The following is a 13,554-nucleotide window of genomic DNA, read 5'->3' as shown; positions in this document are numbered from 1 at the left end:
CAGATAGTAAGATTAACAAGTTATAAACATTCGAGATTAAAATATTTTATCAAGATGTTAAGTCTTTCATACTATAAAGCTAAGCTTTATAAGCTGTTTGTGCAACAAAAGAGTAGCAACAATGTTCCATGTGTCTTCTGCAAAATCAATCTCATTTGTTATCTATAAAAAATATTTTGATTTTAATAAAATGGTAGATATGCTCATCTACTTTTGTATATTATACCAAAAATTTATTTCAACATATGTAAGATTGTTCTGTTTTCACTATGATGAAGTTAAACCTAAGAAAAGAATTATAGTATTTTTGTTGTATGTTTTATTAGTTGGTTAGGAGATAAAGTTTCTAAGTTTTAAAAGTTTTTATCCTTTTGTAACTTGCATCATTTTATTAGAACTGCACTATTCTGTCTTAACATAGCAAAAGTGAAGTTATTGGTATTTATTAATATTAAAATAACAAAAACTGCCATTTCTTTCATGCTAGAAATTGTACATCATTTTACTTATACAAATTTGAATATATAATTATAGTATCATGAACATTTTAGAATTAAAAATCCTGTATTAATTTTTATCCTTATTTTTACATTTTAACATATAAAACTACTGTATAATTTCTTGAGCTTTTTGTTTGTGGTACTGCTCTCTCAGCCATGTATATGCAATTATGAATTGAGTATTACTTGTTAAACAGTTTTATTCTTGTACTTAAAGTATTACCAAATTCTCTGCCATTTTTGGTTGCCAGTACAAATTTGATAAGTTTAAGGATCACTTCAATTCTGTTGAATAACCATTAAGTAATATATTCTCAGTATTTTGGTCAACTTTATTAGATTGTTAATGTTTGATAACTTCTGATCAAATCAAGCTACCTGTGTTGATCAGAACTAAAAAATTAGCTCATTAGTTAATTTTGCTAATATAATATACATTTGTAACTAGGTTATGCAAAGTTACAATAATTAGAAAATATTGATTCTCACCAGCTTGGTACTCTTACTATTGGCAGCATTTTTTATTGTAATTTGTATGATAATCTAGCAAGGTTTGACTAACTTCACATATATTACACTGTTAGTTTAATATGTGGAGTTTAAAGATTGATCTATAACATGTACATACACATTGTTTTGATCAGTATTGTTAATAAATGTAACATTTAAAATAAGAACAAATACAATATGTATATAAAACACATGAAAATTAGTTATGTATTTGCATCTAATTTCTTTATTTTCTGTCCTCAGCTGCAATTGATTTTTTTCTGTATGTATTTTTGAGTTACTTTACAAAACTTAGGAATTTGTTTTTTAAGTGTCTCCTACTCAACTCCAAAAGTAATAAGCAGGGAGCATTTTAGACTTCTTTCATAAAATCATGTAACTTATTCTAATGCAATGTATGGTCTCATTTTGATGAATAACAAAATATTTCTTAAAGAAAGATTTACAATTTTCTTAAACTTAATATTCAATTATTTTAAAGAATGAAAATTTGATATTGTATCAGTTTATAAAAATTGTGTATTAATATTAAAGTTGTATTTGATTTTAAGTTTCTTACTAAATAATTGTAACAGACTACAGAAATCTATTCCATAAAGCTGCTAAATATATATGTATTAAAAAAACAAACTAATTTATAAATCTTTCATCCTTGAATATTTGAAACTTGTATGAAACGTTTGAGAATTGTTTGTGTATTTATATATTTTTAAAAAAGAAGAAAATTCTTCAGATTGTTTGTAATTCGTAAAATCTAAAATTATTTTTCCATTGAAGCAAAATAAGTATTAATGAAAGCAAATATAAAGGATACTCAAATTCATTCACTAAAGTATTATTTGAAAAAGTTCATATGATATTTTAACATAAATCTTTAGAGTAATTAAAATCTTGTGACTGCCATATGACACTGACAGATGTAACAGTATATGATAGTAGATTTGTGCTAATCTCTTCAGTGATATTGACAATTTTCAAAAACATCTTTGTTTTTTCACATCATAGAAGAATAAAGGACAAGTTTGAAATAAGACTATCCATGATCAAACCTTAAATATTTCAAATATTTTTTTTCCTTTACAAGTACTGATGTTTTACACCTATTTATAATGGAATGAAAATGAACACATTTTAATTATAAAATAAATGAAAGATATAATTAATTTTTTCTGATGGCCTTTTTAAGTGTTAAAAGGGAGAATATATTCATGAGGAAGAAGTAAATAAATCATTTACTTTTGTTTTCTTATTTGTATCACCCATTCTGGTGGTTTAAATACTTTTCTTTTCTTTTTAAAGAAAGCACAACATGTTGCGAAGAGTTATGTTCTGCATGGATTGCTAGCACTGACATGAAAATAACCAATTACTTAACACTAAATTCATATAATTTTAATTTTCGTGTGTGTGAAATAATATCAAGATTTCTTTGTTCTTTTCTTTATCTCTGTAGTAGTTCAAGTGTTGTTTAATCTAATGGCTTAACATTTCTTTTCATGCAGCCCAGCTTTTGGCCCAATGGCAACAAAGTACATGTATGTAACAGTGGCTCTCTTATTTATGTGTCGTTTCTTTGTCTGAATTCTTTGCTTGTGGCGTTTATAAATATATTCCCCAAAAAATGCGAGAGAGGTGGAAGAAATAAGCTGTATATATTTTTTGTTTTTTGAAAAATAACCTACTTTACAATAGTATAGCTACAATCCTTAAATTTGTTTTATTTACTTTGTCTGGTGTGTGTGTGTTGGTTTTGGGTTATTTAATCATAATACTTTAAGTTTATTTTTATTTACTTTGATGTATGATATGTGTTCCTTATGTATTATATAACCATATTACTACAATTACATTTTTTTATTTACTTTGATTGATGTCTCATATGTGTTGCTTTTATGATTTTTCTTTAACTTAAGCTATATTTTTTTTTTTTTTTTTTTTTTGTTAACTAAACCATCACTTTATCTTTCAATTTTAGCATTATCTTCCTCATTTAAGTTTAAAACATTTTGTGAATAAATGTCTCACTTCCACAACTATTTCTTTTGCTCTGCAATTTGTGGGTATTATTATAGTATCTTCCTGTAAACTCTTATAATATTATCAACCATGAAAAATCAGCTCCGTACTCATATTTTTGTACATTTAATGAAGGTTCATTTCTTTTCAATTGACACTGAACTTGCATGAAAACTCAAGTCCACACATATTTCTGCATTTGTTCTTACTTTTCACTCTTTAGTCATGTATGTGTCCTGCTCCATTTATAGTCTCTTTACTCCTAAACCTTTCTATTATCTTTTTAACATTGAATTAAAGTTCATTTTCTCATTAGCTTTGAAGAACTGTTATAAAATACTTCAGCATTTAATTCAAGTTAAAACTTATTTTGTGTTTGAGAAGAACCTTAATTTTTTTTCAAGTAGCTATTAAGTTATTTTACTGTACAGTTTTTTTCTTTTATAAACATCACAGTATTCAGCCCAAGCTAATTTGTAGTTGCACCTGAAAAAAAAAAGACTTGTGTCTTAAATTGAAATAATATTTAGGTGTTTGCATTTTTTTAAACTATACATAGTTAAAGTTAACTGATCAGATGTTGTCCATCAGTCTAAATATAAAAAGCATGTTTCACTCTGTTGTTTTTTCACATTTCATATTCTAAATATTTATGGTACAAATTTTCTGAGCATTGGCTAGCAATATAAGGTTTGAGGTTTCAAACTTGTTTACTGTAAATGCTTTACATCACAACATTTAGCTTTGAATTGTTTTCTTGTTTCTTTACACTTTTCATTTTGTCACAACAGTTTCTCTAATTAAGCCTACTGTACAACTTTTATTTTACCTTTCAGTATTTGTCTTATGCTAATTTTTCCTTACACCACAATAATAACCAAAACTAATTTGAGTATTCAAATAACAACATTAATTACAAGTTTGACCTGTAAGTGAAATGTAGGATGTAAAAACCTTGCAAACTGTCTAGTCAGGTCAATTTAGGGTTACTGGGTTTGTCTACTATTTGTAATGTATTGAAGACTTTTTTTTTTATCCTAATAATATACACAGTTTATAAAATCTCTCAAAATATAACTTGTTACAAAGCTTGTTAATTCTTATGTTTATGTGCAGTAATTAGGCATTTTCATTTTGGGTGTAAAAAATTACAGGCTATAGTAAGTTTACCTAAGTATAAAAAAAATTTAAAATCCATTTTGTATTTCCTGGAACTAATGAATCTTTCTCTTGTTTTTAAGTCTTATTATGTAATTTTATTTAAAGTTACTGCTATACATTCTTACTATTTGTTGTCATGGTTAGTAGCCTTAAACAATCACTCAGGTTTGATTATTTCTTAGTAACTTATTTTATCATTGTTGTTTTGTATAATTATTATAATTATTAACTAGTTTTGTAGGCTATTAATCATAGTGATATGTGTATGTTCATTTGCTTAATGTATGTTACAATGTTACGGTATTCACTTCTCTCTCCTTTTTTATTTTTCTGTATACCATTTTGTTTGAGTCTCTTTTATTAAATTGGAATTGTTTAATTAATAATAAAATTTGTTTTGTTTATTGTTTTCAGTAACTTGAACTGTGGAGGTTTTGTACATAAACTGACTTGATTCGAGTTTGAAAAGTTTAAAAATTGTCACAGTAGAGTACTTTACATGTGAAATTCTAACAATGCTTTAAAAGTGTGATAATAGTAAGTAAACATTAGAAACCAAAAAATGTCTCCAGGAAGAGCTTTGATTGGTTTTCTGTATTGTTGATTAAACAGATCCTTCACCAAGACCAAGCTATCTTCCAGATAAAGAGACATCCAATATTGTGATTCCACCTCCTGTATCGGTAGGTTTAGTTATTCTTTGTGTGCAATCTACAAACATGAAATGTACATGGTATTTATTAAAGAAATTAAATTCTAGTTTCCTTGTTGTTTTTCTGTCTTGAAATTATATTGAGAATGCTAATAAAATCAGTTGTCTATTGTACTCTTCTTCTTAATGTTCTTTGTTATAAATATGAATGTAAAAAAAAAAAAAAATGAAAAATATAAATTTTTATCTGTGGTTCTGATTGACAAGATTTAAATTTCCCCAAAATATTCATATTTTTCTATGTTAACATTAGTTCAGGGTGATCAAAATATATATTATATTATCAAGCAACTTGGTTGTGATTTGCAGAGCTCTCAGTATAGCCAATTTCAAGTACAAAGCTTCTCTTGCATCCAACCTATCCAGGGATGTTGAAACTTAACAGACTTCTGATGCTTCTTGTCAAGTTAGATAGTTTTATGATAACTAGTGTTGTGATACTTTACTTCTAGCTGGATATTTTGATGACTGTCAGTTTTGCTATACTGTAATACTATCACTTTTTCTTGACCAAGCATTCACTAACAAGTTTCTCTGTACTACAATAATTGGAGGTAGTTTGAGCATTCTTTCTGTTACCTTGTTAATTTTCATTTAAAAACATTCATTTGGCAAGCCTATACACAGCATGAATTCCTAAACATTTATTTCTGGCACATAAGCAAATCGGGTCCCTCCTATCTAACCTACAATATCTATCATCTCTAAGTGATCTTATTCATAGTGAGATGGAGACATTTGGAGTTCTAGATCAGAGTTCTGTAGTTAACCTGAATAGATGACAACTTTCTAGGATTTCTCACCCTATATATGGTATATATATATATTATCTCTCTAAACTTTGAAAGACTTTCAGCATTACTAAGATCCTTGATGATGAGCTGGGATGATGGTTATCTTGCACGTTAATTCATTTGTTGGTTTCTATGTTCATTCCTGTTGTCACTAGCTTTTCAGCTTTCTATGATTCCTACAGGGGATCATAGTTCTGCTCCTATGCAAGGGTCCCCAACATTAACTCCTCAGTCCATTGATACCCAGAATAGATTCTGTTAATATTCAAAGGTTCTGCTGCTTGGAAAGAATACCACCATTTATTCAGTGATTATTATATATGTTTGGGGTCTGTGCAGGTTCAGCTCTGAGAATTGCTAGATGTGTGTAAAATCTTAACCATGGGGCACAACAGGTCCTTTTGATTTTTAAGCCTTGTTGCTCTTCAAAAGGCAATATCTCATGGTCTGGGCTTATTAAATAGAAAACTATCAGGCTTTATTCACTCCAACAATTCTATGGTGGTGTTTTGCATTTCTCACCAAGAGGGTACCTGGTTCAAAACCCTTTGTTTTTGAACCTTGGATCTTCTTTCTCAGAAACACTTCAAACATAACACCTTACTAACTTGTCATGTTCCATGGGTTCAGTGGCAGATCAGTTTTTCAACCCAAACAGATTCTCCCAACAGAATAGATGTTGCATTGTGAGTTTTTTTTGTTGGATTGACTCTCATTTAGAAATGCTGATAATTGGTGGGTTGGTTACTCATTGTAATACCCATCTGCTAGCCATTTGGTTTCAGCACCTCACCCTTGGGATATGGCAATAAATGCATTCCATAATGTCAGGAAGGGATTACAACTCTTGGCCTTCCCTCTAATTCATGTTACAAAAGATGCTAGCTATTATTTTAACCCATTGTTGGTTTCTGTCAGTAGCATTGGATTGGCAGCTATACCCTGGTTTCTGCTTCTTCAGTACATTCAGGAGTGCCCACCTCTTCCACTTCCTCTTTGACCATCTCTGTGGAGGCAGTCATGATATGACATTGTACATCTGGCTATCAAGAAACTAAAGCTTCAGGTACAGAGGTTTTTGCAGTTCTTTCCATGTTATCAGTGTTTTCATGAATTTGTTTTAATCTTTGTCATTTCTGTTGATAAACATCCATTGCAGAACTAAGTAGACATATTGGCAATGGTGTATTGAGAGGACATTGAACACACTTCAACCAGAAGTTCTAACCATAACTCATTTTATGATCTGGCTCTTTGATAAGGGTTTGGCATCTTCCACAGTCATCTTTATATGATGGCCTTAGCAACTACTTTTGACACTTAGAGACAAATTTAGTTCAGTCCCTAGTGCTTTCTGGCTTCATCAAATAGAAAATACAGGAAGTTCTTATTTTTTATTCTAACTTGACAATATAGGTATTTTGAGACTGTAATTCATACAAAACTACAGACTTTATATTTTAACATCACAAACATCTAATTTGAACCATTGCTGTATTCTACATACTATGTTACTTACAAAAATCAATACTTTGGTGTGTTTTTTCTAATATTTTCCTTTAAAACAAGAAATTAACTAATGTATATTACTAAAATTTGAATTATAATTTTCAAGCTGATACCAAACTTGTTGATTATAGATTCATAAATAGTAGTTGAATAAACTTTTGAATTCGAGTCAGCAAACATGATATGGTCTTTGACCTGTGACCCATATTGACAGGGTGAAGATTTGTTTTTTGTTCTTGCTGGCTTGTGGACATTGCAGGTTGAAGTTGTTTGTGTTTATCATTCTACATATATCCTTCTATACCCAGACAGGTACTTTTTACTTCAGATACTGGCAGGCAGGAAAGGATATCAGTCTTTTTCACTGATTCATGTGACTGCTACTTCTCACATCTTTGACCACTCAGATCCCAATAATTTGTTCTACTTCCCAGGATTTATTTTCAGTTACCTTTTAAAGTTGGATGCAAAAATTGATCTATATTGCTCCTCCTGGGCTCTTTTGGAGGAGAGAAGACTTCTGTGAGTTGCACTTTATCACATCATCATATTTCTATGTCCTTAGCAGCCCAGTTGAATTGCCTGCTGGACTTTGTACAGGCTGGTATGTGGACTTCCCAAACTACTTTTATCTACTATTATTTGCCTGATCTGGCAATATCTTCATCTTATAGTTTTCAACTACTCCCTACAGCTATCATAACTACTACAACTGGATGATTTTCATTGATGATCTTCTTTACTTTTTATAAATATATACTGTTGTCCAATTTCCATAGTCACTATGGGTTAGAGGAATCATGACTCTATCATTCTAACCATAAGCAGTGAAATCTCTGCTACCTGGTTGGGGCCTGGCCAATAGTGATGATAAATCATATAAACTTCCATCTATGTTACATGAAACAAGTTCCAGGTGAAGAGTGTACCTTTTTTGTACATAATGCAGTGCCTCTATGAGGGTGCTAATATTCTATTAATATGCCGATGATGTATGGATAATGCTTTCACTAGCCCCTCCACATTACCAGTGTGGGATTCTAGCTGTATTTTGAGAGGAGGTACGTATTTTTTGTAAGTTAACATTTTCTTAAATTGAAAATATTATTCCAATAATACTTACCTCAAGTTACACTATCCAGCTCTTTCTCCCCTCTATGAGCCAGCATTAGTTTGAAAATTAAGTCAGTCTCAAAAATGATAACATTATCTTAATGAGACACTTGTACAATACTGGGATAGAGGGTGCATTGACATAGATGGAAAGTGTAATGACAAATATTGCCAAGGGCAATGAAATGGGTATTAAAAAGAGAGAGAGAGAATGAGAACTAGCAAGGAAAATTCATACCAATGTGTAGATGGGCAAACAAAGAAACCCTGGCAGCTGAGTAATAGTTGCAGTGTGAGAGAATGTAAGTATTATTGGAAATACATTTTTAATTTAAGAAAATGTTAACTTTTAACACTCAAGTGTCAGATCATGAAACGTTGAGGAGAAAAGCACTCATGCAGAATTTTAAAGTTGTGTGCACAAGATTTTAGATGCTGTTAATTATGAAATTACTCTGCACATTTACATCTTTTGTACAAGTATTACATTTCATAAAAGAAAAAAAAAAATACATGCCCCAACATTCACAACAAAGAATGACTAGAAAGGAAATTAATTTACAATCTGAGAAATCTACAACCATCTTATTTAAATTGTTTTTCTTATTGATTTTCCATAATTTGTTTGAATTTTAACATATATTTAATATTTTTTCTTTATTCTTTCTAGTTTGTTGTTATGTGTAACATTTATGTAAAAGACTTAACTTTGCAGAGAAGTTTTATAACCAACATTCAAAATTCTGCACATGTATTTTTTTTTTTAATTATGTAATCTGGCTTGAAATTTGCTCATTGATCTTGTAACCTGTTCTTTCATTTCCATGTCTTTTGTTGCCTGTGAAGTTAATTATCTTTTCTATTTGATACAATAGCTAATGAAAACTATAAGAGTATTCTTACTTTAAAGAATCATGTGCATATAAAGATAATGTTTTGAAAAAAAATGTCTGTTTAACAAGTGTGTGTATATTTTTTTTTTTTTTAAATTCCAACTGAATTCTGTGCTAATGTTCAGAACTGTAAAACATATTTTTTTTTGTAAGTAATTTGAGCACATTTTCATTCTCATTAGCCAAAACCAGAACCATCTCCACCCTCCACTCCTGAGGAGGAGGAAGAAGAATCAGGACCACCCCCACCAGTAGCTGCCCGACCAGAAAAGACTAAGTCTATAGTGAGTAAGCTTTATTTTGTTATAATTTCACTGCACAGTAAAATTGTGTGATTTGAAATGTTCACTTTCAAACTTTAATTTTAAGAAAACTTGAGTTTATGCAATTTAATTTTTTCTCCTTTTTCTGGATTGTTTTGAAATCTCCATAACTGTTTACTGTACAATAAGCCATAATGATAAATAAAACACTAATTTATTCTATAGTTAGCACTATGAAAAACTTAAAGCTGGCTGTCTGTAGAAATGTTCTCTACACATTTATATTTTTTTTGTCATTTTACATAACTGTTTGAAAACTGTAAACAGTGTATGGTTAATGGATGGATCAGATGTAGAGTTTCTATTTGACAACTGAGCCTACTTGTGACTTTTGAAATCTTGTGTTATTTTAATATGGTTTTACCTTTGGTTGTATATTTTTTTCTATCTTAACTGCATACATCCATGACAGTAGATCTCTTTTTCTTAACATTATAGTACACAAAACCAGTAGATGAAGACGTGAAGAATGGAGCAGGGTTTGGGTTTGATAAGAGAGATATTGCCAATAATAACAATACAGCTGCAAGACCTAAAAAGAAAAAAATGTCGGACGAGGAAATTATGGAAAAACTGAGAATTATAGTAGCTGTTGGAGATCCAAATAAAAAGTATACAAAAATGGAGAAAATTGGTCAAGGGTAAGATCCTAAGTAGCAGTATTTTATAGAAGTCGGGGGGAGTGTCAATTGTATTTCACTTTTGTTTTGGGGATTTTCTAATTGAAAACAAGTTTAAACTTGAACTGAAACTTTAAATTTTATTTAGTGTACTTATGGTAGGTTTTAATGTTAAATAAATTACAGAAAAATCTAGTACTTTAAGGTATCTTTTTTTTTTAAATTTTATAACCCATAAGATAAAAATGTTGTCATTAGTGAATACTCTTTATTACTATTTTTCTTAAGATATTTTCAAATTTAATTTTTTAAAGTATGCTAAAGACAAGTATAATTAGATCTAGCTAGTTATCTATTTTTTCTAACATGTGACTGAAATCATCATGCAAGTTTTTTGCAAGCTATGTTGTAAATGAAAGAAAAATATTGATGTTGATTATGTGTTAAAATATGTGTAGCTAAGCCTCTGGCAACAAAATTATAATGCTTTAATAAAAAGTGAAGGATCATCTGGAAATAGCCCTTCGGAAACATTATTTAGCTAGAAGAGATAGCTGTACCAGTCAAAAAAAAATAAATTAGAGGTCACATGCTTACTACCATATTATTTTATGCCTGCTGACTATTTTCTAGTTCTATAAATGTTTTCTTGTTCCAGCTTTATGACGTCTATTTATATCATACCAGTTTTAACTTTTTTTTTTTCACAATATTTTAAATCCAAGCTGGTAGTAGGTTAATATGTTGTGCAAAATATAATTTAAACTGTGTATTCTACTTTTTCACTTTCTGTTAATCACATGGTTTTAGAATAGTCTGTTATTTTTTAACACAATTGTGATGCATTCATCAAAGTATGAACCAGCATTATGTAGGATATCTATGTTAATTTTCTACATTTTTTTCTAAAATTAGAACTGTCAGTTGTAGTTCTACAATCTTAAGATAAAGTTCTTGAATAACTTTCTGTATTGACACATTAGCTTAAGTAATTATAAAAACCCATAATGTCTTGATAGAAATGTTTAGAACTTTACTAAAAGCTTTAGATGTCTTATAAAATAACTTATACTAGACTAGAAAAATAATATGGTAAAAACATAACTGTAAACCCAATCCCTGCCTTTATCAGTAAATTTGCTTGCTTCAAAAATTGACTAAATTTTTTTTTTCTTTCTGTTTTGTATATTTGTATAAAGTAATTACTTGGTAAAAGTATACTTGTGATGTAAATTTCTTTATATTGAAGATTGGACCTGTGAGCTTTTTAAGTAATTATATTGCCAATTAAGCTAACCTTTTTAGTTTGTATTGACTCTCTGATACTTCATTTGTCTTACATTAAATATGATATAATTATTACAATTTATTGTATTTGTACAATGCTGTATAATACTGTCTTAAGTATTAAAATGGTGGATATTATTTTTATAATTGAAATGCTATGTAGAAAACAGCATAAATATTATTATATATGTTACAATGTATAATATTTGATACAGAGCATAAACATAGAATGTTCTGTGATTACTATGTTTTCAGTTGTTTCTGATACTGTGTTATATGTTCTTTATTTGTTTGTGTGTGTAGTGCCTCAGGTACTGTGTACACAGCTATTGAGATAGCTACAGGTATGGAGGTAGCCATCAAGCAGATGAACCTTTCCCAACAACCCAAGAAGGAACTGATCATCAATGAACTGTTAGTGATGCGTGAAAACAAACATCCAAATATTGTTAACTATCTAGACAGTTACTTGGTGGGAGAGGAACTGTGGGTAGGTTATTTAAATTTACTGTTTTGTTATGTAAATGTTCATGCTTTGTATATAGATATTATTTTTGTTATACAATTAGTACATAGCAGTCTTACTTTTGTCAACATTTGAAAATGAGCTTATTAGTGTTTTATTATTGAACCCACCTCTGTGTTTTTCACCAAATTAATTTCTTTAGCATGTATATTATAACTAAGTATAACAACATTGTATATCATAAAATTAGTTGATTTAATGAATGGCATCAATTAGGCACTTTCACCACAACATGAAATTCTTTGTTCACTCTAAGTATTGACATAATGTTATTTGCTACTATGTTTGAATGATTATCAACAGAATTGTGACATCAGTGATGTCAAGAAAACCCACTTGTAGAGAAATATATATACAAAAATGGCTCGTTTGGGTTGAGAAAATATTTTAGAAGAGCGAACAACGTTTCGACCTTCTCACCTGACAATTACCAAAGAAGGTCGAGACGTTGTTCGCTCTTCTACGTAAAATATTTTCTCAACCCAAACGAGCCGTTTTTGCATATATAGAACTGACATGTTGCGTGTGCTGCAGTGATGGCTTAATATTATTTGCCACCATGTTTCATCCTTTCTTAATGGGTCATAGGTCAAAGGCCATGTCATCATGTTAGTTGGCTTGCATTCATAATTTTATTGAAATACTATTTATGAATTTAAGATATTAAGTGTGGTATCAAACTGTAGATTATAATTCACATTTTCATATTGTACATTATTTTATTAATTTAAAATTAAAAAAAATGCATACCTTAACACCAATTTTTGTATGTCATGTGGTATGTTGAATGCAGCACTGGCTCAAATTATAATTAGGAACTGAAATTACTAATTTTGACAAGCTAGAATATAAAATAAGAATCTTCTATCTTTTATATTTGCTTAGATATCACTGTGTACTGAATCAATACAGTGGCCCCACTTCCCTCTTTCCATTTTTGGCAATGATCCCTTATATACACTTGCTTCTATATATGACACATGAATATCCAATCAAAAGCTCAGTGTGTCCCCCTAGTCACCTTTTCAGACATCTTAAAATATGACAGGTGTCATGTCCTTCTTTTGAGACAACCCTTCATGGTATCGATATAGTAATTTATGATTTTTTAGTTACTCAGATGTATTATGAAATTTAAAAAAATTTAATTTCACATCCTACATATGTGAAATTCTTATTGCTTATAAAGCTATGACAAGCAGAAACCAAGTACAAAGGTTGTAACTGGAAGAGATAATTGTTTGCTTTACTTCTTTATTTACTTCTGTTTTAATTAAAATAAGTTTAACTTGTTTGTAAATAGTAAAAAGCTGTGTACATGTATAATAACTGAAATGTGTATGTATTTTACAAAATACTAGTTTATTAAAATACAATTAAGACAGGTCACTTTGTAAAGACTAAAGGTCAGTTTTGTATTATTGGATATGGTAACATGAATGGACAGGCAGTGCATCATTGTAACTTCTGTATTGTCAGCCATGCATGGCTGCAAAATGTATAATAAATATGTATATGATTGTACAATGTTATAAGATTTGAGCTATTTAGTCTAAACATTTATGTTTTCATGTTATAATTTGTACTCTT

General features: G+C 29.5%; 1 protein-coding gene across 4 annotated transcripts in view; it reads left to right on the top strand.

Annotated features, from left to right (window-relative positions):
• Pak (serine/threonine-protein kinase PAK 3-like protein) overlaps positions 1 to 13,554 on the top strand; it is a 54,621-nt gene that overhangs the window by 18,292 nt on the left and 22,775 nt on the right. For 2 of the 4 annotated variants that reach the window (XM_076484528.1, XM_076484527.1), the window contains exons 6-10: positions 2,513 to 2,545; positions 4,800 to 4,870; positions 9,391 to 9,492; positions 9,970 to 10,172; positions 11,742 to 11,928. In XM_076484528.1, coding sequence (XP_076340643.1) covers positions 2,513 to 2,545; positions 4,800 to 4,870; positions 9,391 to 9,492; positions 9,970 to 10,172; positions 11,742 to 11,928 — 596 coding nt within the window. The remainder of the gene's footprint in view (positions 1 to 2,512; positions 2,546 to 4,799; positions 4,871 to 9,390; positions 9,493 to 9,969; positions 10,173 to 11,741; positions 11,929 to 13,554) is intronic. The other 2 variants (XM_076484529.1, XM_076484530.1) reach the window with 1 other exon arrangement.

The sequence above is a fragment of the Tachypleus tridentatus genome, chromosome 13, assembly GCF_004210375.1.
Source record: "Tachypleus tridentatus isolate NWPU-2018 chromosome 13, ASM421037v1, whole genome shotgun sequence".
NCBI classification, from domain to species: Eukaryota; Metazoa; Arthropoda; class Merostomata; order Xiphosura; family Limulidae; genus Tachypleus; species Tachypleus tridentatus.
The sequence above is the reverse complement of the archived record's forward strand: the minus strand, read 5'-3'. Positions and strand labels throughout refer to the sequence as shown.